This window comes from Pogona vitticeps, chromosome 1, assembly GCF_051106095.1.
Source record: "Pogona vitticeps strain Pit_001003342236 chromosome 1, PviZW2.1, whole genome shotgun sequence".
Lineage (NCBI taxonomy): Eukaryota > Metazoa > Chordata > Lepidosauria > Squamata > Agamidae > Pogona > Pogona vitticeps.
This window is the reverse complement of record NC_135783.1, coordinates 296,822,287-296,847,920: the sequence shown is the minus strand read 5'-3', so window position 1 is coordinate 296,847,920 and position 25,634 is coordinate 296,822,287. Positions and strand designations below refer to the sequence as shown.

Here is a 25,634-nt window from a genome sequence, read left to right as displayed (position 1 = left end):
TTAAGCTGATTTCATTTTGCTGACAAGGACCCTCCCCTGCCAATAGTGACTGGTTTTGGCCCTATGTACAAACACAAGAGTCATTCATTAAGGGGACTCTAGGCATCCCTACAAATCAATTACATCACAAGCTGCTAAATTACTCAAGCTCCCTGCTTGACAGCAATTTACACCTGTCAAGGTGAAGTAGGTCATTCATTTACTCAGATGCAAGGAATAAGTAGCCATTTAATCCCCTCTATGTTCTGCTCAGGTTTTCCATTCATTTGCCTTACGCAAGTGGTAAAAAAATCCTCTGCTGAAATGAAGGGCATTCCAAGCATATTTATTTTTGACCCTACAAGGCAGCTACAGCCAGAGATTCAACAACATGCTGAGGCCAAGTTCTGGTTCACATCAGAGAATGTAGCAAGGCCCAGGATCTGCAGGATCCAGCACTTCTGGATCCTGCAGACTTCTTGGCAGATTAGGGAGTGTGTTCCAACTCATCCTCATTGGAGGACTCATTCAGAAGGGCCATGGCACACCTTTCTTTAAAATTCTAAGCAGAACTCCACACTTCTAGTTTTAGCGTTAAAATACTGGGATGAGTCTAAAGAAGCTTTTGAGAAAGGAGGGAACGGTACTACAATGTGCAACAAAGACATTCCATGCTGTCAGCACTCTGGGCAAGCAAGAGTGGAAATGCTTGTTGCTGTATTCTGAAGTCTCAATGGGAAGACAGACTTTAAAATCCTTACTAGTCTATGTCCTGAGTTTCCACTAGTTCACCCTCAGAAACCTTTTTTGAAACATGAAGGTACTTTTGATTCCTTACTAGAGATGAGCATGAATCAGAAAAAATGGTGATTTGTTTTGATTTGTGATTCATGAATCATGAATTACACATTTAACATCTGTCCTGGGGAAACCAAATCTTCATCAGATTTGGGGGGATTTGTAGAGGAGAGTCAATAGACGCTTCTCTGTGATTTTGATGTTTCTAGGGCTCTGGGGGGGGAACCTCTCCTGGGGGGGCTCTTGGTGGGTGTATATCTTGGACATCTGAAACCCAATCTTTACCAAACCTGGAAGGATTGTAGAGAACCAGTCAGAGGAAACGTCCCTGCAATTTGGTGTCTCTAGGTGCCTGGGGGCATTTTATAGCCCAATTAATTGATGAAATAAAAATTACTAAAATTAACTGATTTGCATTCATCAGGGGCATTGATTGATACGAATAGTTAGGCATCCTTCAGTCTCGAAAGACTATGGTAGTGTGCTCTGTATGGAGGGCTTGGAACAGCGCCTAGTGTGGCTGAGAAGGCCAATTCGAGAGTGACAGTCCCTTCCACACTGAAGACAAATCCAGTCTGTCCCCTGTCCGGCTCCCTGGTTTTGCTGCTTTTGTGACTTCCTCTTTGCCTCGGCCTGCTGGGCAAGGGTCTCTTCAAATTGGGAGAGGCCGTGATGCACCACCTGCCTCTAGGCTGAATGCTCAGATGTCAGGTTTTCCCATCTGTTGAGGTCTATTCCTAAGGCCTTCAGATCTCACTTGCAGATGTCCTTGTATCGCAGTTGTGGTCTCCCTCTGGGGCGCTTTCCCTGCACTAATTCTCCATAGAGGAGATCCTTTGGAATCCGACCATCAGCCATTCTCACGACGTGCCCAAGCCAGCGTAGACGTTGCTGTTTCAGTAATGTGTTCATGCTGAAAATTCCAGCTCGTTCTAGGACTGCTCTGTTTGGAACTTTATCCTGCCAGGTGATGCCAAAAATCCGTCGGAGGCAACGCATATGGAAGGTGTTCAGCTTCCTCTCCTGCCATGCACAAAGGGTCCATGACTCACTGCAGTACAGGAGTGTGCTTAGAACACAGGCTCTATAAACCTGGATCTTCGTATGTGTCGTCAGCTTCTTATTGAGCCATACTCTCTTTGTGAGTCTAGAGAACATGGTGGCTGCTTTGCCAATGCATTTATCCAGCTCGACATCTAGAGAGAGGGTGTCAGAGATGGTTGAGCCGAGGTACACAAAGTCATGAACAACCTCCAATTCTTGTGTGGAGATGGTAATAGAGGGAGGTGAGTCCACGCCCTGGCCCATGACTTGTGTTTTCTTCAGGCTGATTGTTAGTCCAAAGTCTTGGCAGGCCTTGCTGAAATGATTCATGAGTTGTTGGAGGTCTTCAGCAGAGTGGGCAACAATGGCTGCATCATCTGCGAAGAGGAAGTCCCGCATGCATTTCAGTTGGACTTTGGTCTTCTCTCTCAATCTAGAGAGATTAAAGAGCTTTCCGTCTGATCTAGTCCGGAGATAGACACCTTTTGTTGCAGTTCCAAAGGCATGCTTCAGCATGACAGGAAAAAAGATCCCAAAAAGTGTTGGTGCAAGGACACAGCCCTGTTTCACTCCGCTTCGAATGTCAAAGGGGTCTGATGTTGAGCCGTCAAAAACTACAGTGCCTTTCATTCCCTCATGGAAAGATCTGATGATGTTAAGGAGACGAGGTGGACATCCAATCTTGGGAAGTATTTTAAAAAGGCCATCCCTGCTAACCAGATCAAATGCTTTTGTAAGGTCTATGAAGGGCACTAGGAGTGGCTGTTGTTGTTCCCTACATTTCTCCTGCAGCTGTCGGAGGGAGAATACCATGTCAGTGGTGGATCTATTAGCTCGAAATCCGCACTGTGATTCTGGATAGACTCTATCTGCAAGCACCTGGAGCCTCTTCAGCACAACACGGGCAAGCAGCTTCCCTACCATACTAAGAAGAGAGATGCCATGGTAGTTATTACAGTCACCCCTGTCTCCTTTGTTCTTTTACAATGTGATAATGTTTGCATCCTTCATGTCCTGTGTTACTCCACCTTCCCTCCAGCAGAGACAAAAGACTTCATACAGTTCGGAGGTGATGATTTCCTTACCGCATTTCAGCACTTCAGCAGGGATGTTATCCTTTCCAGGTGCCTTGCCGGAGGCGAGGGAGTCCAAGGCAGCTTTTATTTCTGCTAGGGTTGGTTCGCTGTCCAGCTCTTCCAAGACAGGCAGGCACTCAATGTTATTTAATGCTTCTTTGGTTACTATATTCTCTCTGGAATATAGCTCAGAGCAGTGCTGTACCCAGCGTTCCATCTGCTGTGCTCGGTCCTGGATGAGCACACCTGTAGCAGACTTCAGGGGAGCAGATTTCTTCTGTATTGGACCTAAGGCCTGCTTGATACCGTCATACATTCCTTTGATGTTACCTGTGTCCGCTGCTAACTATATCTGAGAGCACAGCTGGAGCCAATAATTGTTGGAGCATCTCCTGGCAGCCTGTTGGACTTGACTGCGAGCAGCTCGAAGAGCTTGCAAGTTGTACTCGCTAGGACAGGCTTTGTATGCTGCTAGAGCTCTTCTCTTATCCTCAATGGCTGGCATTAACTCCTCTGAATGGGCTTCGAACCAGTCAGCCATCTTTTTGGTCTTCTTGCCAAAGGTGGACAAGGCTGTATTATAGACAGTGTTCTTGAAGTGTTCCCATCGTTCAGGTGCATTTGCATTAGCCGGACCTGGAAGGACTTCCTCAAGTGCTTGGGCAAATTCCTTCACTTTTCTTTGATTGTGAGTCTTGCTGATGTCAATACGTGGTCTTCCTTCCTTTTTCGTGTGATATACTCTCTTTGTTCGTAGTTTTACTCTACTACACACCAGGGAGTGATCAGTATCACAATCAGCACTCTGGTAACTGGGTGTGATTGTAATACTAGGAAGGCTGGAACGTCTAGTGAGGATTATACGAATAACAATTGACAAATTAGCAATTTTTGAATAAATTCAGTAATTCATTTTTTAATTCAGGTACATCTCTATTCCTTACACTCCTGTTTTTTATTTTTAGGGATAGAAACAGCTGAAACAGTAAAGAATACCCCTGAATCAACTTAGTAGAAATACATTGGGTGATTGAATCTGATACTGGCAGGTTTGTCCATCACAACACCTTTTTTTTTTATTTTGCAGCAATGCTAAGGTCCCACTCCCTATCAATTATTCCAACAGACTAGTCTTGAGTAATGCATTTCTTAGATTTTTTAAAAAAGGGTGTGTAGCATAATGTTCTTATTCTATAGGTGAACACCCTACCCCTCTAGAAATGCCTTCAGCTGTGGGCAGTTCTTTAAACTCAGCTTCAAAATTAATTGGATTCCAATATACATGTTGCAAGGTAGGCATTCTCCCCACGTAGAGACACAAAAATCACAGAGAAGCTTCCCATGACCCTCCTCTGCAATACCTCCTAGCTTGGTGAAGGTTAAGTTTCCTTAGGACAGCTATGTAACTTGGGGTCTGAAACCCAAGCTGGGCTTGTAGAGGACAGTCAGGGGAAGGTTCTCTCTGAATTTGGTGCGGGGGGGGGGGCCTGTTTTATAAGGTTTTGCATTAAAAACGAATTGATAAATCGATTTGTCAGAAAATCTGTTGTAAATTCATAATTCCCAATTCATCAGCCTTGACAAATCACAAAGCAAGCCAAATCACCATCTTTCTGCTTCGTGCCCATCTCTAGTATGCACTCCTAATAGCTGTATTTTTAAACTAGCTGAAGTTTACAGACATCTTGAAAGGCATTTAAGTGTAGACTCCATTACTAGCAGTAAAATATGGATGCAACTGACACAGCTGTTATGCTCTATTGCAAGAAAAACAACAACTCTATAAGTTTCATTTGGCATAGGTTTTTTTTATACTGTAGCCTACTTCTTTAGCTGGATCTAAAGGTGTGACTCACTGCATTGGTCATTCTTCTCCAGGAAAAGGCACAACTAACAAATCAACCTAAGCCAGTAAAACACATCCTTGGCCATTACTACCACCTGTATACCTTGGAGCAATGCTAGAGTTGTCAGAGAAAATGTAACTCCACCCAGTCTGGAAACATATGTGCTGGATACACTGCTAACCAGTTCTACTCCTTGTCAGATGACATTTTAGTCCATAAATAGAGATGGGATATTAACATTCAATTTCTGAGTGAGATGAGTACAAATATCGCCAACCAAGGTGGTGGGCCAATTGCACCCTTCCCCCCAGAATCGGGCTGTTCGCTTACTGCTTGTGGTGCTGTGCCAATCGCAGAAGTAGCCCAGCTGGGGCTTCCCCACTTCCCTAAGCCGCTGACCACTCAGAAGCTGAGTGGGGAGACTTGTCATCCCACTTCCTTGCTGGATTGGTCAGCAGTGCAGGGAGGTGGGGCATGCCACGCTGCAAGCAGGAAGTGGGTGGCCCAGTTCTGGGAAGAGGATCCAATCAGCCTGGCCACTTGTGATGGTGATATTTGTATTTGTCTCCCCCAAGAGATGAATATGAATATCTCATTTCTATTCATAAATGATTCATTATTGAATGTCTGTAGGCTTTACTACTGGATCTCCATTCTTCCCTTCAGAGGGCCAGGAATGACTTCATTTGGTGACTTCAGCATATTTATTGCACCATACCCCACATCCCCAAGTACTCCCCATCAACTGTTTCCTATACATATAAAAGAACATAGGATAAAAAAAGAAACCCTGCAAAATTTCACAGACAACACCCATTCTTGTTTTCTGGTGTAAAAATAACAGTCATTGTAGCTTTAAGAGAAATCTTTGATAGCTGCATGACAACTTGACTCAAAGTCATATGTGAGACTGACCTGATATGTTGTTATAATTGAAAAGAATAAGGTAGCCAATGTCAAACAGCAGGTCTGTGAACACTCTGGAAGTGAAACTTATCCAGTGGTCAAAATCCTATTGCTGAGCACAATAAATCACATTAGAATAGGCTCATTGAATCAATTTACAAAGGAGACGACTTACTAAATTTCCATTGATTCATTGGGCCCACTCTAATGTGATTTGTCACACTAATCAACAAGATTTGGGCCACTATTCAGTTCATTTTTAATATTATATTCTGACCATATTGTATTTCAATTTTCCATTTCAGAGACTAACATGTCTTCATGGTGACAATAGAAGATCAGGTCTGTAACAGTAAGTCGGGGGTGTTCAAGAAATAAAAGATTTCTATCACCTGATAAAAAACCTAGCAGAAATAATTTATACTTCTTTTGCTATTAATATAAACAAATCCTGTTCTCTATCACCTCCCCACCATGCCAACGGATAGAGCTTCCATTTAGTGTGGGAAGCAGGTATTTTCTCCCATGCCTACAAACTATGGAAGCAGCAAATGAAGAAAGAACAAAAATTCTTCTTTATACAAGAAGCACAACACCAGCTGAGCAAACACTGGGAGGAGTATATGCTTAAGTGTCGGTCTATCCTCACTGCTCTCATGCAAGAGCACCTGCATTTCTCACAACATGATCATCTACAATTGCAAAGCAATAACTGAAATATTTTCTTTTACAGAAAGATAAATATGTGCAGATTAAAAAAAAAACCTACCTGGCATTCCCAACTCTAGTTCCCCCCAGCTAAATACTTTGCCTTCCACTTAGGTTTTACAAAAGCCAGGAGGAAGAAACCATTATTTGTAAACTAGGTACAGTAACTACAATATAGTGGCATTACTTTATTTATTCTGTTTTATTTCATTTTCACTTTTTGGACAGAGTAATAGATCGCCATTACCTTCTAATGAATTTCACCCTGGTCTCCTACTTACTATCTGAACTAAAGGCAAACACATATCAAACCAAATAGTAATGTACAGCCTGCACAGCCCACTGGGACAAGGGTTATCAGCTAAATGGATAATCAGCTGAATTGGAGGTGGTGGGGTGGTCTAAAAATCACAAGATTTTATTAATTCTTCTTAGGTACTTTTGGGGGCTTAAACATATGTACTGGCTGGCATCTCCGAGATAGAAAGGAGGCTAAGACGCAAGAGAAATATTCTGCAGTTCAAAGTTCTTCATGTTTTCAAAGGAATGGCTTACTTCAACCAGAAGGTGAGATATGGGGAGTGAAGGTGTCTTCTCTTATTTTTCACTTCAAAAAAAGTCACTTGTACAGGTTTTCAGCAAAGCTCCCCAGTCTTCACCCTCTGGCCACAGTTCTTGACCAGAATACAACAGGAACAATATTATATTTATTATCTTGGCATGCTAGGTCAGAAGTGCAACTGGAGGCTGCAAATCAGAAAGCCTTACCCTAGTTGTATCAAGTAAAATTCAAAGAAACAAAACAAAACAAAGTATGACAAAAATGTGGCACTGTAAAGGCTAACCATTATATTTTATTGTGAGCTTTAATGGACAAGTCCACATTAAAATATAAAACTTAGTTTTCAATGTGCCATGTTTTGTCTTGTTTTGTTTCTCTATATTTTGCCTAATATGCTTGCACATATTAACACAGCTACCTCTTCTAAATCTCTTACCCTAATTGCTATATGAATAGATGCAAAAACAATGCTTTAAAGTGAATAGAAAGTGTCATCCCTTCCCAGCCACCTCATCTTCTGATTCAGGTGCTCCCTACTGAGTCGGACTTAAGTCGCACCGGCAACTTGACTCAGACACGACTCAGGTTTTGGGTGAGGGACTTGGGACTTGACTTGTGGCTTGGACCCATTTCTCCGAGTTGTGTTATCGAGTCCCTGTGAACCCACTGCTGCCATTTCTGCCATCAGCCTACCTGCCGCCATCACCATCTTCAGAGACAGCAGGCCAGCTTACATTCCTGGAAGCCTCTGGGTATGCACCAGTCTATCAGCTGGCCAATGCATGCATGGGCAGAGGCAGCAGGCTGGCTTTGAGAATGGAAGTCATCCCACTGCCTTTGAAGATGGGGACAGCAGCAGGAAGCCAAAGTCTTTGGGCCCCAGTCCTGAGTCCCAGGCATTGGGAGAGCGGGGCAAGTGACTAGAGATTCAGACTCAAGACTTGGGACTCAGGACTTGGTACCCAAGACTTGCACTTTGACTTGTGACTCAGACCCCAAAACTTGGACTTAGAGCTGGGACTTGGATCCCAAGACATGTCAACATCCCTAGGTGTTCCCTCTTTTTGAACTCTGGAAAGCTCTTCCTCTTTCACAGGAAGGAGCAAAAACTTTCATTTTTCATCTCAGCCCAGCCTTTCAAAAAGATATGGATGACAACAATCCAATCAGTGTGCAGGCCTTATCTCCAACATCAACACTACTTGTTTGCATGACCCTCCCCTCTGAACTTGGTCTGCAACACTGCCTAAAAAGGGGATCAAGAATGCACATGAGGGCTTTGGTTCCTTTCTGTTACTTTTTACTCATGTGTCTCAAGAGTCGAATAAAAAGGAAGCAATAGGAAGGAAGAGGACAGGGAGTTCTGGATATTACCACTGAGACCCCCTCCTGTTGGGGCAGCCCCAGCAGGTATGCAGTGATCCAACCCTACCTGCACCACTGACTTGGGGCATTAAACAGGCTTGATTCTCAACTTAGGTCACTACTTTCAGCATACAACAAGGTGACCAAGGTATATTAGCTATCTCCATATTTTGTATATGTGTAACCAAAATATAAACATGGAATTTGAATCTTTCTAGCTGGCCCAGTCACTCTGGGGAAAAACAACAGCTGAGCAAACATTGGGAGGAGTATACGTATAAGTGTCTCTTACCCTCACTGCCCTTATACAAGAGCACCATTTTTCATGACACACCATCTCTACTTGGGTAGCAAAAAGTAAGTATATTTTCCTTTTTTTAGAAAACATTTCTTAAAAGGCAAGGCAATAAATTTGTGCTATGTGTTATGCTGAGAGGCTACCTTCACTTCCCACGAAAGCTCACCAGTGAAATACAAGGTTAAATCTCCAAGGAAATTTACCAAAGGAAGGGGCAGGAGGGCTACAAGCCTCATGGTCCAGTGGTTAAACCAAAACTCTGCTGGCAACCTGGTTCAATCCAGGTAGCTGGCTTAAGGTTCATTTAGCCTTCCATCTTTCTAAGGTCAGTAAACTGACTACCCAGCTTGTCGGGGAGGCAATGTATAGCCTGCATAATCAAACTATGAACAGCTCAGAGAGTGCTTTAAGCACTATGGGCAGCGTATAAGTAGCACACTTTTTTTTTTTTTTGCTAAAGCAGGTGTAGAATTTTCCTCCACATCTTTTCCAAACCAATGAGATTCCATGCCTCAATTTTCTGTCACAGCAAACCATGCAGCAAACAGGTACCACTCCGAGAGATGGTAAACACAAGTAGCACTGAAGACTCAGCCACAGCAGTAATACATAATAATCCATCTAAAAGTCACACTCATGCAGCCAGTCACTGAGGGAAAGCTTGCCTGAAGAGAAAGGTCCTTGCCTGTTTTGTGAAGAACAGCAAGGATGGGGCCAGCGATATATGCACAGATGCATGTAAAAACACACCTTTGGCACATGTAACACTATTTTGTTGGGTAAAGTGCTCCTGTTCAGTATCCCAGCCTGTCAAGCTTGCCTCCAGGATGGGTTGGTATATGCATAAACCCTGTAGCTATGTAAGGATGTGGCATAGGTTTGACATACACAGCAAAGAACCTGATTTCTGCAAGTGGATGCAAATTAGATAATAATGCACCATCATATCCCTGCCAGTTGACAGTGATCTTTGCCTGCGTTTTCTAAGAACACAGTACTCCAAACTGGTTAACATTCTCTTCATCTGAGGGTATTTTGGGACAATGTACCTTGCCCAAGGCTACTCAGGCCAGCTCTTCTCCCAAGAGGACACAGGAGGGATCGAACCTCCCAACCTCTAGCTCTCCAACTGGGCAGCCAATGTGCAATAAACTGTTCCAATGTGCAATATCCTTCACAAATGGAAACTTAGCATTGTCATCCAACTGCATGGTTTAACTTCAGTCACATCTCCACTCCAAAATACATGACGTTTTACAAAACGTGTCTGCAGGTAAGAGGAATGCATTTGTCTTGCCACACATCGACACAACCCACCCACATATCTGCGGTATGGAATGAAAAAAGGCCAGACGCATGATGTCTAACTAGGCTTGAGCCTCAGGACCCTTCTTGCAGCACATTAACAACAGGTTAACTGAACAACACTAAGCACAATGGCTGAGGAATTTTGCCCCTTCAGCTTATATCCTAACCCCAGTGGGAACCCATGGGTTCCCAGTAAAGTACTTTGACATTTCATTTTAACATTTCATGACACTTTACTCCCCTGGTACCTTCCTTCTTTCTCCAACTATTCTCCTGCTCCTGCCCCATGAGTCTTAACTGCAACTGGGGGCAGGGGATTCTGTTATGACTTTGAGTTTGGAGTAATTTGTTTTCTTTTCTCAGAGGTAGAAGAGAGACTGAATTCTTTGTGAATGATTTATCGCATGGCAGCAGGAGTGAACCTCATTTATTTGTCTAGCTGCATATGGTTTTAGCACCTACGATTGCACATTGATTATTATGTGGTGTTATTTTTCCCAGTTGTATACTTTGCACCTTTTCCTAAGGTTAGATTAACTGGTTCCCAGTGGCATACTATTCATTACCCTGTTTGCTAGCTGTCAGGAGGGGTTTACATCTTCCATTACTCTTTCCCGTACTTCAACTGTACCAGCTTCCAGACAATTCCAGACAAGCTTAAAGTCACCAGTGATAAACCAAACCATTTCACACTGGGAACAAGATTTACTACTTTAAAAGTTAAAAAAAATGGGTCAAATACTCCCACCGCCATCACTTCTAATAAAAATGCTGGCAATCATTCCAAAATATGTCATGCTTTCAATGAATAGACTAACAAGTAATACTTATATAAATTAGTAGCATGTCTTGTAACAGTATTTGCATTTTTTTAAAAAAATTGAAGCCTTTCAACATTAAATATATATTTAAATCTCATCAGGACAAATAATGTTATCTACCTGAAATACAATATTCTTTCTCTTTCATCAAAATCAAATTCCCCTTTGCAAACCATATGCATCCTTGCAGTACGTATGTGAAAACCTGTTTGACCTGTTTTGTTATTAACCCAGCTGCACCAAACTACATCTTTATTAGAACCAAAACATAAATGAGTAAATTAAGTGAATATTCATGTGAATATTGACAAAATGATGAATCAGTGGGTATAAATACAGCACACATGAAATAATTATAAATATAAATACAGCACACATGAAAGTATTAACTGTTATAAGATATGGCAGTCTGAATGGCATCTGAGTAAGCGGATGGACTGCTGTTTGGAAAATGGAATTTCACCTGCAAGTTTTCTACAAAGAGGACAAGAAGACTGCTGTATCTGCACTCAAAAAGAAACAGATCAGATAAACAGGAGTTGTACTGAACCTTTTAAAGCTATGTTTAAAGCAACTAAAAATAGTATGATATACTGAAAGTGTAACTGCCTTTTTGCCATTTATCTGTCTCTGTCATTGCCACTACATGCACTGTGTCTCTCCTGACACTGGGGTCCAATGTACACAATAATTCATTTTAAGAAGTATGAAGTTCTTTGCATGTGACCATGTAACTCTTTAGCATGCTGAGTGTCAGTGAGTATGCAGCTTCCATTTGCCCTCCCCCAGACTCCCACTTCTCCAAAGACCAAGCATGCTCTGTTCTGAAAAAGAGAGGATATAATTAGAATAGAACTCAAGCCGTTCTTAAGTCAAGATCCCACTGTACTGGAAATCTACTTAGAATATAAGCATTTTAGGGGAGGAACCTTGAATAAAGGTGGAAATTTTCTACACAGAGAAAATTTATTCTTCCAGAATTATTGAGGGCTGACCTACTGTGTATAATACAAATGGCCTATTATTACAAGAGGGAATTTTAAAAGTACTAAATATGTCTGACTGCCAGAAGCTTTTCACACTTCTAACTGACTGCAGACTAGCTTGCTTTGTTTTTTGATTGCTCATCAGGAGGTAAGTGCAGGGTTCATCTGGAAGTATGATTGCAGGAAGTTCTGTCTGAATCACATTTCAGTTTCTAGAACAGGCAACATGTAATGCATAGTTTGGCCATATGTTTCTTAGATGACCTGCAAGTCCTGCTGCCCTCAAATGACAGTGTTGGACGTCATGGACCATTATCACTGCCTGGGAGTACAGTGATGTCACTGTGTGGCACAACAAAACATTCTATAAGGCAATTCTAAAACTGAGGGCACCAATTCACACTCATCGGAAAACAGCCCTAACCATTGCTTTGTGTTTTGGTGAGAATTGGTTAACTGATTAAAAGAGGATTTCATTTCTGGGATTTTCCCCTGCTTAGTGTCATTTTGTGAATAGTAGTGAACACAAAAAATATCCTGTAGACCATCTTGACTGCTGCCAATGGTGCTGTCTAAATTCAGGCTGCCATTTGCTATGTAAAACTTGGTATCTTTTTCCTGCTCACAGTGTAGGCACAATATTGTGCCATTTCCTGTTCTTTTGAATTGTGGATACAGAAGCACAATGTCCCACATTTTGAAGAATTGAAATTTTTATAATGGGCTCTGGAATGCTATTGTAAGGGTAGGGGCCAGTTTTTACACATCCAAGTGATTAAACCAAGCCATATTTTCCTCTGAGGAACATAAATCCATGTGAATTAATTTGACAGCTAAAGCTTCTATGATTCTATTAAGTCACAGCTAGAGAATAGTAAACTAAATTTGTCCCTTCCTAAATTTGGAAACTTTCTTCTCCAGAGAAACAACAGAAGGAAGCAAGAGCAAAAAGGATGAGTTTCATCTGAGAAATTAATTACACTCCCTACAATAGAAAACATTATGAAATCCACCAAGAAACTAAAGCTGCTTAGCCAAACTCAGAAGCAATTTTTAAACCAAATGTTTACACTAATTTTACTCTGAATTAAGCTTGACATTCTGATTTTCTTTTAGTTTCAAGTGCAGAAACCACTGTGCTACCGAAGTAGAGAATGAAGTCACACAACAATGTTGAGCGATGAAACATGACCTTATCTAATAAAAAGTTGAAGTTAACAGAGTATAGATTGAACTGGTTCAGCATATATTTTGTTTAGCTAAGCAAACTGACCATTACGTGTACCCTGGCTGACTTTCTGAGTGCTCATGGAAAGAATCTCCAAGCTGAGTCAAACTATACAGCCAAGTTTGTTATCCCCTTGCCTCAGCTTAACAGAATCACAGACAACTTAGCTGTAAAATTAATTCACAGAGATCATGTTCCTTGAAGGAAATGAAGACTTGGTTTCTACATTTTAAAATATTGGTTTAATTACCTGGATATGTAAATCCCTTAGAACAGCATTCCAGAGTTCACTGTAAAAATTGCCTGTGAGTTTGCCCCATGACATCCAACACTGTCATTCTGTCATCAGAAAGAGAAGAAAAAGATATCGAAATAATAGAAGATAAATGCTTTTGTGGAAATAATACAAGATAAAATTTTATTTATGCATTTATAGCCAACCTTTGGCCAAAAAGAAGGGAGAGGGACTCAAGGATCAGTTAATGCTGGACAATTCGGTGCAAAAACAAAAGTAATAATTTGTGAGGAGAAAAACAGTTCTATTACAATAGTGTATAGGATAGTGAGAAATAACATAAACCCATTCTGCCTTATAAAAAAGCAAGGATTACCTGAATTTTTCATACTAGAGCTGTTCAGTTTGGAATCTTTGATGACCAAATGCTTAATCCAAAGCGTGGGAGCTGTGATTTCTGAAAACAAGAACATGTCTGTTTCAAAGAACACATACAATTAACAGAGATGTTAGCTACGTGAAGATGAGAACATATGAAGAAATAGCTTGCATTTTGGACCATTTGTGGCACAGGCCAGTGTGAGCTATTTTGTGGTGTTCACACAAATTACAGGCAATAGCATTCCAGCCAGACTGTGATCTGTGCCCAATATGAACCTTTTTAGTCCAGCAACAGGTCTGCTCTTTTGAGGAGCTGAGTTAGAGTGATTCCCCAACAGATGGAGGGGCCATTCTAAGGGGGATTGCTCCCATCAAAGCTACCCTTCCTAGTGCAATCAGATGTGATCCTTTCTTGTCATCTGATCACACCCTCAGTCTGTAACAGTGGTTCCTAACCTTGGGTCCACAGATGTTTTTAGACTAAAACTCCCAGAAGACTGCACTACCAACTGTGCTGGCCAAGATTTCTGGGAGTTGTAGGCCAAGAACATTTGGGAATCCAAGATTTGGAACCACAGGTCTATAGTGTCTTGAAGCAAGAACAACAGAGTCTTGTAACATCTTAAATACTAACATATTTTATTTGGAATAAGCTTTCATTACAGGAAAAAACAATGTACATGATGGGAGTGAACTACAGTCCATGAAAGCTTATTTCAAATAAAATTTTTAAAAAATCTGTTAGTCTTTAAGGGGCCACAAGACACTTTGTTGCTTTTGCTGAATGTAATTAACTCATAGTTCAAACAGACTGACTTTTTAAGATCATGAAATCAAGTCTTCTCAAAGAAGTTCCAGGTCATCTACGAATGTGAAAGTCCCTTTGTGCAAGTAGAACCCCAGCCATTGCAGATACAAAAGGATGCCCTTGATATTATTTTTTTTCATCTGCTATTGAACTATGGTAGTTTTAGAAAGCAAACAATTGTGTATTTATCTCACAAAGATTCACTTTATTTATTTTTTTAGAATACTAAGAGTTCTTAATCTACTTTGTAGATTAGCCAATTAAAGACTTGAGCTTTTAGCCCAGCTGTAACTTCAGCACAAAAATCCATACAGTAACACTGTCTAAGGACTAAAAATCTGGCAGCTTGGCTCCTACATAGAGGCATAATTTGTGACTGTCAGTGTCTTGGGTGACTCTGCAAACTACAATATGTCCTGGCAACCAAAAATGCATAGTCCTTTTCTGTACTGACACCTTGATTGTGGAATCTCCAATTCAGTTTTAAGAATGTTGTAAAACAAACAAACACAGGGAAACCTGCTTGGTGCAATTTTTATTTTGCCAGGATCTAAAGTCATGTCGTAATCTTGTAAACCTATCATAGAACTCTTATACTTTTTTGCTCTTTTTGATTTTCGTTTGGATTTTGCTTTAATCCTGAAGCACATTTTTCTTTGTTACTATTTTATTCCATTTATTTGGTTGTTTCTTTTCATTCTTTAAGCAACTCCAGGAGCTGCTGATTATACTGTATCCTGTACAAAACACATACAGGTAAGAATGCTACAATTGGTGCAATCATGACAGGTGTTTTTCAAGCTGTTATAGTTGGACACTATTTGAAGCACTAAAGTATGAATGGAAGAGTTTGCTTGGGAGTGGAAGAAGGCAACTAAAATATGACCTCAATTTCAGAACTCTATGAAACTAATTTGCATGGTGAAAGATAAAGCATTATTTAGAAAAGTCTCACCCAAACTGGTGCCTTTCAGATATGCTGGATTATAACTTTCATCATCTCCTGGCCAGCATGGCCACTGCCCTCTTGGCTGAAGATAATGAAGCTATAGTCCAGAACATTTGAGGACACCAGGTTGGCAAAACCTGATTTAAATGTAAGCAGAGAGTAATTATTACAAGTAAATTGTGTAATTTGGATTTGTTTCCTAACACAGACATTCTAGTCTGTAGCATCAGAAACAAGTTACACAGGCTTAGTCTTCAACTATTTATGCTCACAGCAAGTGCTTTGGGGTTCAGTGGGCATTTAAGGTAAGAAGGCAAAATTCTGAAAAATCAGATAATAAGAATTCCATAGGCAGTAATTGATAGTGCAGATCTACAATGCCACAGAACTAGTTTAGTTCAGCAGTTCTACCTGCTAATTCTGTTTCTGTGGGTTGACTGAAGAAGAACAAACTGAGTCACTTTAGAACTGCTTCAACAGAATTTAAATGAATGATTATCCCATACTTCTTAAAAATAATTTGTTTCAAAGGGCATTCTTTTTTGTAGCTACTTAGCAATAAATTTCATGGCCAACTTCAAAGGCACTGTTTGTAAGTCAGCCAGTCAACAAAATCAAGCAGATTATTTTAACGTTCGACTGATAAGCCAATATAATCAGTACTAACATATATTTTTAGGCAAGATGCATATATTCATGGATGTTATTTCTCCAAATTCCAAACTTAACAGCAAATTACATGACAAGCAAAGGTTTCTGTTGAATATTACACTAAGTGTGAAATGTGGCTTGTCTTGCATATACTTATTAGAGGGGAACACTACCAGATACAATGTTGGAAGCCTGTAGCTCAAAACTGTACTGTTTGCTAATGTTTTTATGAACTGGTATGGGTGGGAGAACAGATGCAGATATTTATTTAATATCAACTACTTTTTTTCTTGAACACCCATAAAGGATCATGTTGGAAAACATATGTGTAACAAACCCTTATTTCAAACAACTGCACACCCAAGAGAGATAATATGCACAAGCAGCAGACAATGGAACCCCTAGGCTGTCCCAAAAGACCATTCTGCCCAATATAAGAGTAGGCGTTTCATTTCTGAAATAATAAAGCACGGGATCCATACATCTTAAGACAGAGAGAGGGAAAGAATTCTGATGGTTTTTCTTACCTTCTCCATCAAAAACTGGTTGGGTCTCCATGGTGGGTGTTGGTTTTGAACCATCATCTGAATTGAGAGTTAAAAAGAATCGAAAAGAAACTACCATTATTGAGGTAAATACTATCTACTCTCCAGTACTGTTGAATGATTGGGATTTTTACATGGCCCGGCCAAGTCCTTCAGAAGGAAGAGAAAAGGAAAAGGAAAAGAGGGAGGAAGGTACGGACAGACAGATGAGAATCAGAACATAAAGATGAAGAACTTTGTGGAGCTTGCTTAAAGATCAACAATATATTTTTAAAAATCATGATTTTTAAATTAAGAAAATTTTTGTCACCTGTCAAAATGAACACGTTGATCAAAACCAAAAAACCATCTTCCTCTCTGTGATGTATTGTTGATACATGAAGGAGTGGCTAGGAGAAATGATAATTTGACCAGCTAGGCTTCTACCATATAGTATGGCTGTCTTCACAGAAGATATCTTGGTATCTTGTTTATCTGCTATTAGGATTTAGGAATCATACCAATATGCGGCCTTATTCATATTCTGAAATAATGGGTGGATATAATGTTACAACCATATGATGTGTTGGTCTTCTCCTAGGCCCATCCATCTCTCCCACTGCTTCACAAAGTGGGAAATTTCAGCCTATAGAAATATTGGAAATGAGAACTGGGCCTAAATAAGGCTGAAAACTAGAAAGCATTTCAAGTATTTCCTATTCTCTTTGTTAAACCCTTATTTTAAAAAAACTTGTCAACAGGGAATATGGCATCACAATTAGTTGTAGAGAAATTGGGTCACAATCATTACTACAATATATTATTTCCCATGTTTATGCTGGCATATCTCTAGCACTAATATAATTGTATCAGTAGTGTGTGTGGAAGAAATTTGATCTTTAATTGCCTTCCCAAATTCAGAAATTCTCCAAGCCCAAAAATAACAATGAAATGTTTCTAATAAAAACTTGGACCATGCAAAACCCTGAACAAATTAAAACAATGAATAAAAATGGATTGTGTTGAAATTTAGCCACATAATAAAGCCAATGGATGCAAAGTCATGCTTCGGTTCCATTAATGCCTAGAGTTAAAACTCAATTAGTTCAGTGTTAAGAGGGTTCCATGTCAAAAGCATTCAAACCTATATTTTCTTCCAGAATTTTCCACTGCAAATGTGCATACTGGCAATGCAAACCATTTTTGCCCTTCTTCATATTATGTGCTAAAGGAATGAAAGAACTACCATGGGCAAAAGCAGTATCAGAAAATTATTACTGGTCTGACTAGGTAGGTCATGCAAATAAACATAACCAGTATCATAATGGGAATTTTGGGACAGTTACTGCACATTGGGGCTTTAAATACCTTGTCACATGTTCTGTGTCCTCATGCCCTGACACAAGATATACAGAAAGAAAATCTCAGTTACAAAAGCACAGTAGAATACACTGAAATGCTATACAATATCGACAATATAAACCTCATCCAGTTTTCATCACTGGGAAAACACCAATGTTGAATCACCAAATGTACTAATTCTGAAAGAAGAGCTTTCACAAATAAAATAAAATAAAATGGTGTGTGTGTGTAATAAATACCCTTGGTCAATTCAACACTCAGAACTCTCCTTAAAAAGAACAGGCATGAGATTGGGCTGAAATATATTGCTGAAAGATACATTTTCCTATATATAAGAAGTCAAGGTCAGAAATGACATACAGGCAAATATTTTGCAGTGCTTTAATTTATTTTTAACAATAGAAGTTTAATTGTGTATTTAAAACAAAAAAAAACTAGATACCAGTAAGAAACTGAAATGATTTAATTAACTCAGGGAATTAACAGTGCAGATAGAAAGAAAATTAACTGAACTTAAGCCCTCTTGAAATAAAGTAGGCTGAACTGAATGAATACTTTGAGGAAAAAGCCAACTGTAAGGATTTCAAAGCCATTAGTCCTAGGTCTCTGATTTTTAATGAGTGCTGTGATGAGTGGTTTTCATCACTCATTGAAGTGTTATCCAAAGATTCTTATCCATTTCAATTGGGTTTCAGTACAGCTACTTTCTCCACAATAGGTTTGATATATTTAAGATGGTAACTAGGCAGACTCAACCATAATCCTAACAGTCACATTCATATGGGACTCAAGTCTCATAAATTTATGATCACTGTCCATTTCACAACTTTGAAAACAATCCAGACACATTTTTTATTCTGCATTAAGGGTATGCAAGCACTTTGTGCATAAGTACTCATTGTCAAGTGAAGCTTTTAACACTACTCAAGGCTATGTAAAGAATATTTTTACAATATACTTGCATACATGTGCACCACCAGACAGATATTTGACCTGCAGTAACAATTAGGGTGCCCAAACTGGGGACAAATATAGATCTGAAAAACTGAACACTCTAACAAGATCAGAGCTAAAGATTGTTGTTGTTTAGTCATTAAGTCATGTCCAACTCTTTGTGACCCCATGAACCAGGGCATGCCAGGCCCTCCTGTCTTCCACTGCCTCCCAGAGTTGGGTCAAATTCATGTTGGTAGCTTCGATGACACTGTCCAGCCATCTCATCCTCTGTCGTCCCCTTCTCCTCTTGCCTTCACACTTTCTCAAAATCAGAGTCCTTTCCAGGGAGTCTTCTCTTCTCATGAGATGGCCCAAGTATTGGAGCCTCAGCTTCAGGATCTGTCCTTCCAGTGAGCACTCAAGGTTGAAGCTAAAGATTAAGAACTGCTTAATAAGTTTTTTAAAAAATGCGGAAGAAATACCCACTCAAGGGCAGCATTGAGAAAGGACTGGGGGCTTATTCTCACCCTGATTTGTCTCACAGAGTTGTTGTGAGAGCAAAGTGGGAGTTTGGAGATCCATGTAAAATCACCTTTACTGAGAAGAAGGCGGATGTAAAAAAGACTAATAAGTAAAGGAGTTAAGGTTGTTGTATATTTTCAGGGTGTTTGGCCCGGGCAGCCCAAAAAAACGTACAACAACCATCGGATCCTGGCCATGAAAGCCTTCAAGAATACAAAGGAGTTAAGCTTGCCATTCCTAATCCAGTTTCTGGGTCACTGTCCAGAAAAATGGAGGGAGCAACTCCAAGGAACATACACCACTACAAGCTCTTCCAAGATGTCTCAGCTACCATTAGGAAATCTTGTCTTGACAACTGAGGGAGGTACAAGGAAAAAATCAGGGAATGTAAGAGAAAGCAACAAGAGGAAGGATGGGAGAACCATGGGATAGAATAGACCAAAAACAATCAGAAAAACAGCAGGTTAAATTCCCAACATTTTGTTATTTATCCAATCTCACACAGCAGCCATTTGTGATGACACTCAAGATAATTTTTCAACAAAATTGTGAAGTTAAGTTTAGAAAAAACTCTGGAAATGATACAATCAGCTAAACAGCTACTAAAAGTATTTCCCTTATAAAACTTCGGTTTAGGAAAGGAGTTTTACAATATGATAGTGCTGTTATACATACTTTGGAAGCAATTGTTCACACAAGTGATGTTACCTACTATACATTGGATGAAAACCTATGAAAACCATTACACTAACTATGCTGTGTAATGCTAGTGATATCATCAACCATGGTGATTTTTCAGAAATTAAAAAAAAAGTCCATTCCACTTCTCAAGTTATCAAATCTTATGTGAAACCCTCTATATTATGGGAAAGCTATTAGAGGCTGTGTGACAGGGAAGATATTTAATTTCCAAAAGACATTGCTGCTGGTGATTTTTGGTAATTAAATACTTTACGAAGTTACCACAACCACCAATGGCTTTCCCATGATGAAAGGGAAGAGAGTGGAGCCCTAGGACCTTTACAGGCAGTCTGAAATTGTATTTTTCCCTATTTTGGAAAAACTGCCATGGCTGATGTCATCAGACCAATGCAATGTAACATATGGAACAGGATTTTGGCTATTATTTTCTCTAGGTCTGTCTCCATGCTCTATGGATGTGTAGTATATGAAGAGAGAATAGAGTGGGGTAGGTGGGGAGAGAACAGAGAAGATAGAAAAAAGGGAATTTATTTATTTATTTATTTATTTATTTATTTATTTATTTATTTATTTATTTATTTATTTATTTATTTATTTTACATCCCACCTATCTAGCCAACTCAGGACCACTCTAGGTGGCTAACATCAGGTAATAAAAGTATACATACATACAACAACGTAAATAATAAAAACTTTACAAAAATAGAAACCAAGTGCAGCGGAAAAGAAAAGAAACGTCAGGAATTGTCTGGAGGAAAGGCCTGCCAAAACATCCATGTCTTCAATTGCTTCTTAAAGATACCCTGTTGGGAATGAAATCTCAGAGAACAATTCCAGATGTGTTTCAACAGATGAGATACTAAGAGGACTTGGTGCATCCCAGTACATCAACAAAAAGATCTCCCTGTGTGAATGTCAATACAGGGGTGATCTATTCAAATCTGCAACAACAACAACAACAAAGCAGAACAACCCAATGTTATCCCAAAACAACCTGGGACAACACCACAGTATGGATTAGCCCCTGGTCCTAGGCATATGTCTGTAGATAGATGGGTAATCACTGTTTGCTGCTCCATGGGATGTAGAAATAGTGTTTTAAATCTAAAAGCCATGCTCTTGCCTCTATTGTGGCATACCAACAGGCCTCATTTCCTATGGAAATCATCGATCAGTTAATCAATTAACTGGTTTTAGAAAAATTACAGCTATATTAGATAAAAGCATTTTCAAATTGTAGTATCTTGTGGATCATTTATAGCAAAATTGGGTGAGTTAAGTACTATCTCAAAATTAATGTTAAATGTAACATGCAACTTGTACTGTTGGACTGTGTTAACACCACTCCCCTTCCGGTTCTAAATGGGTCATTTAGACTTTAGTATTTTCAGAATTTTAAAAAAAATCAGTTTCATATAACATAATTTTAGTAAGATAAGTGTCATATAATATAATTGCTATGCATCCCATCCTATCTTCCTTGGAGAAACAGATGGCTACAAAAATGGTTACAGCTGTTACAAAAATGGACAATGCTTTGTTGTGCATGTTCAATGAAAAGTTTTTAAAGAACTGGCTCATGAACATTTAAGTATTTTCACTCACAAAAGTTCTGAGACTATTAGAGACAGTTCCCACTAACATACAGTATGTCAAAAGGCACATCCCTTAAAAGAATATAGTACTCTAATCATGCATCTTTTCCATTCTGGAGACAGTAAGATCATGCAAGTACAACAGCTGTAGAAGCAGCATGAAATATATATATATTATATTTAATTTAGGTACGTATATTCCTCCCTTTACTCATTTTATCTGTAACACCAAACTACGAATAAACATGATATAGATTTCATGAATGATCATTACAATAGCATGAATCAATCATGATTCAACCAAAATGCGTTGAAATTAAAATGATATAGGTTATAGGAAAAGGCAGCATAAATTCTGGTTTTAAAACATTTTGATAAGGGGGAGGGTCTACTTTATGCTTAATACCACCTGACTGCACCCATACAGGCCTGTAGGATTTCAGTTCAAGAGAAAAGAGTCTGAGAAAGATGATAAACATGAAAGGTTTTGGTTAGAATTCAAATGCTTTAACATTCAAGGCTGGCATATGCTCCAGCCATGAGGGGATTGCACATTTCTGAAATGAACTGTGTTTGTTCTTTTTACAAACAATGCCAGTGCTAATTGCAACAATATGCTATATTAATCATCCCCCAAGTAGAAATGAGAGTTTCTGGAATATATTAGCCCCATGCTCCTTTCCCCTGACTCCCCAAACATCTCACTTGCAGGTGTGTAAATATGAGGGAGGTAGAGAATAGGGTTTATGATCTATTATAGCTGGTAAGTGCACTTCTGCAATAGGCAGCACATTTCTCTGATTTTTGTCCCAGGCAATTCTCATGATTTTTGTCCCAGGCAAAGGCAGCTGGAAGTCACTTCGACCCCTGATGACACAATTGAAAGCCTCTTCTGTTTGGCTTTTTGATTCCTGATTGACACATTCACTGCTGGCTAGAGGTAAATGCCATTATGCTCACAATGTTGATCTGCTCCAGCTATCCCTGTGAACGATTCCACACACACACCCCGCCCCATAATAAACAAAACAAAAATGATGTGCTTAGTACTTGAATAGAACTCAAGACAGAGAGAAGGACATTGGCTTTAAAGAGGCTTGCAAGTCATTTGAAGAGTTAATTGTCTGGGTGTACAAAGAGTTTATTCTCACCAGGACAAAGCATCCTGTCTTCCTAGTAGCTGTTCTTTAAGAAGGATAGTCGAAAAGGATCCATAGCTGCTAGGTTTCTCTTACTGTGGTATTGCTTTGAAAATGTGGACTCTTGAAATCGTTGTTCTTTATCACCAAGGGTACTACAGACCAATGCCACTGATGTCCAGCTGCAAAGTTTCCACTAATTTGCATTAACTCAATTCACTCAATTGCACACCACACTATTTTTTCAATACTGCTTCATCAATAAGATACTAGCTGGAGGCAAGTGTACCTGGCAGCTCCTTCCCTTCTGTATAGGCACAGATGTCAAAAGAAATTATTAAGTACATGTTCCCAAATTTCATCTGATTTTAGCGAAATTGAATATCTAATCCTTGGACACAAAGAGACCAAACACAATCTAAGCTAGACTACTTTATTTTGGTCCCATGCCTTTTCAGAAATGGGTTTCTGCAGCATTTCTGACTAGCTGAGGCAGCAAAGGGAGGCACAAGGGCAAGGACCAGAAAAACTTGTAACTTTACTGTCTATTCCAGTAAATTAAATAGAATTTATGTTCCCTCTGTCCCAACCTTAATGCTAGGTATCTCACAGAACAACATAGATGGCAATCCCATGCAGACACTGAAGATTCCAAACCAAGGGGAGGGGGGGTCTTTTGAAGGGTCTGGGAGCAGATCTTTCCAGTAAGACTCACCACAGGTGGCAAGTAACAAAGTCAGAAGTGGGTAGAAACTCACCTCCAACCCCAACTTCACATTTTTTCATTTTTTTTTAAAGTCTGGGAGTCACAATTTGATTTGAAGGTAATTCTACATTCCTACAGCATTGCAACAGCACAGTTTTTATGGGGGCTGGGGCTATGAAAGAGGTTGCGAGCATCTTTCATATGCATTTAAATTGCTGTAAATGTATATCTAACCATTTATACATAAGTAATGATGTAATCTACACATATAGGGCAAAATAGCACTGAGCTTAAATTGCTAATTTTTATTAGCAATATTTTAAGCAGATATTCAAGCGACCACAGTTTGGTTAGGTGGAATAAGATTTCTATACATCAAAAATATTCAGCACAACAAACACTTGTTTTGTTGTTCATTATTTCACATTGTTTCCATCCCTCTACACAATGTGGCATACTGTGAAGTGAAAAGTACTAAGCTTTACACAAACAATAAATGGAGTATAAATGTTAAAATAATGGACATTCACTGTTCTTCTGATTTGGAGTATTTGGCAGTGAAATGCCGCCTCTTTTACCTGCCTCGTGAGTTTAATGTTGTTATAATAACTGCAATATATATACCTCCAGGTGCTAACAAAACCACAGCTATGAGTTGTTTGTTAACTGCTATCAGCAAACAGCAGCAGGCCTATCCAGATGGAGTGCTGGTAGGAGCAGGTGATTTCAATCAAGCCAATTTAAAGACTGTCCTCCCTAAGTTTTATCAGTACGTAGACTGTCCCACTAGAGGGAAAAAATACCTTGGTTCAGGTATATAGTAACATCATGCATGGATACAAGACAAAGCCATTGCCTAGTTTGGGACAGTCAGATCATATATCTTTGTTTTGATTCCATCATACAGAATCAGACCATCAACTAGAGAAACACAACTGTGGCCAGTGGGTGCATCTGAGCAACTTCAAGATTGCTTTAGGAGCACTGAATGGGCACTGTTTGAGGAGGACAATTCTGATACTTATACCTCAACAGTACTGTTTTATATCAAAAGCTGTATTGATGTTTTTACTACCACCAGACAAGTACAAGTGTTTTCTAATAACAAGCCTTGGCTAAATAGAGAAGTGCGCCTTTTACTAAAAGCCAGAAATGCTGCTTTTCATTCTGGTGATGTGCTACAGTATACAGGCCAGAGCTAAATTGAAAAAGGTTATTAGGGATACCAAAGCTATGTACAGTTGGAGGATTGAGCAACATCTTGAGAGCTCTGACACTCGTCGGGTATGGCATGGCCTGCAACAAATCACCGGGCAGAGTAACAAAAACAGTCTGTTTAGCAGCAGTAATTTTTTGGCTGAGCAGTTAAATCACTTCTTCAGCTGTTTTGAGGTAGAAACAGGAACCACCATTATTCCAGCACCTACTATCTATAGTACATCACTAGAATCTACCATCGACAGACAACCACTACCACTGCAGATTTCAGATGTGAGACGCGATTTCCAGAATATCAATGTTCAAAAGGCAGCTGGACCAGATGGAATCATGGGAAGAGTTGTTAGGGGCTGCACTGTAGAATTAGCTGGAGTTTTTATGGATATTTTCAATCTATCCTTGTTGCAGTGTTCTGTCCCCATTTGCCTGAAGACATCTATTATAGTGTCAGTCCCCAAGCAGTCAGCCGTGGTATCTCTCAATAATTATAGACCAGTAGCTTTAACGTCTGTTATTATGAAATGTTTTGAGAGATTGGTGCTGGATTACATTAACACTTGTCTTCCACCTTCTTTGGACCCAATTTGCATACAGGAGAAATAGATCTACTGATGATGCTGTGTCCATTTTTCTCCATACTGTATTGAATCACAGAACAACAAGGAATTTATGCGAGGCTGTTGTTTGTGGATTATAACTCTGCTTTTAATACCATTCTACCCAATAGGTTATTTTTTAAAATGATCAACCTAGGATTACCTCAGAAGATTTGTGTGTGGGTAAAGGACTTTCTGACAGATAGGTCACAGTCAGTAAGAATGGGATCTCACCATTCTTCTACCCTGATACTAAGTACAGGAGCTCCCCAGGGCTGTGTACCTTTCTCTATTCCCTGTACACACGATTGCACCCCACTGTATAACACCAACACAATTATTAAATTTGCAGACAATATGACAGTGGTGGGGCTCATAAAAACA

At 39.6% G+C, this 25,634-nt stretch overlaps 1 protein-coding gene across 2 annotated transcripts in view; it reads right to left on the bottom strand.

The window, feature by feature from the left end:
• The window catches only part of SMOC1 (SPARC related modular calcium binding 1), a 119,661-nt gene that overhangs the window by 27,477 nt on the left and 66,550 nt on the right, over positions 1 to 25,634 (bottom strand). The window contains exons 6-7 of one of the 2 annotated variants that reach the window (XM_020788525.3): positions 16,478 to 16,567; positions 13,538 to 13,618 (exon numbers count right to left, since the gene is read on the bottom strand). In XM_020788525.3, coding sequence (XP_020644184.3) covers positions 13,538 to 13,618; positions 16,478 to 16,567 — 171 coding nt within the window. The remainder of the gene's footprint in view (positions 1 to 13,537; positions 13,619 to 16,477; positions 16,568 to 25,634) is intronic. The other variant, XM_020788526.3, reaches the window with a different exon arrangement.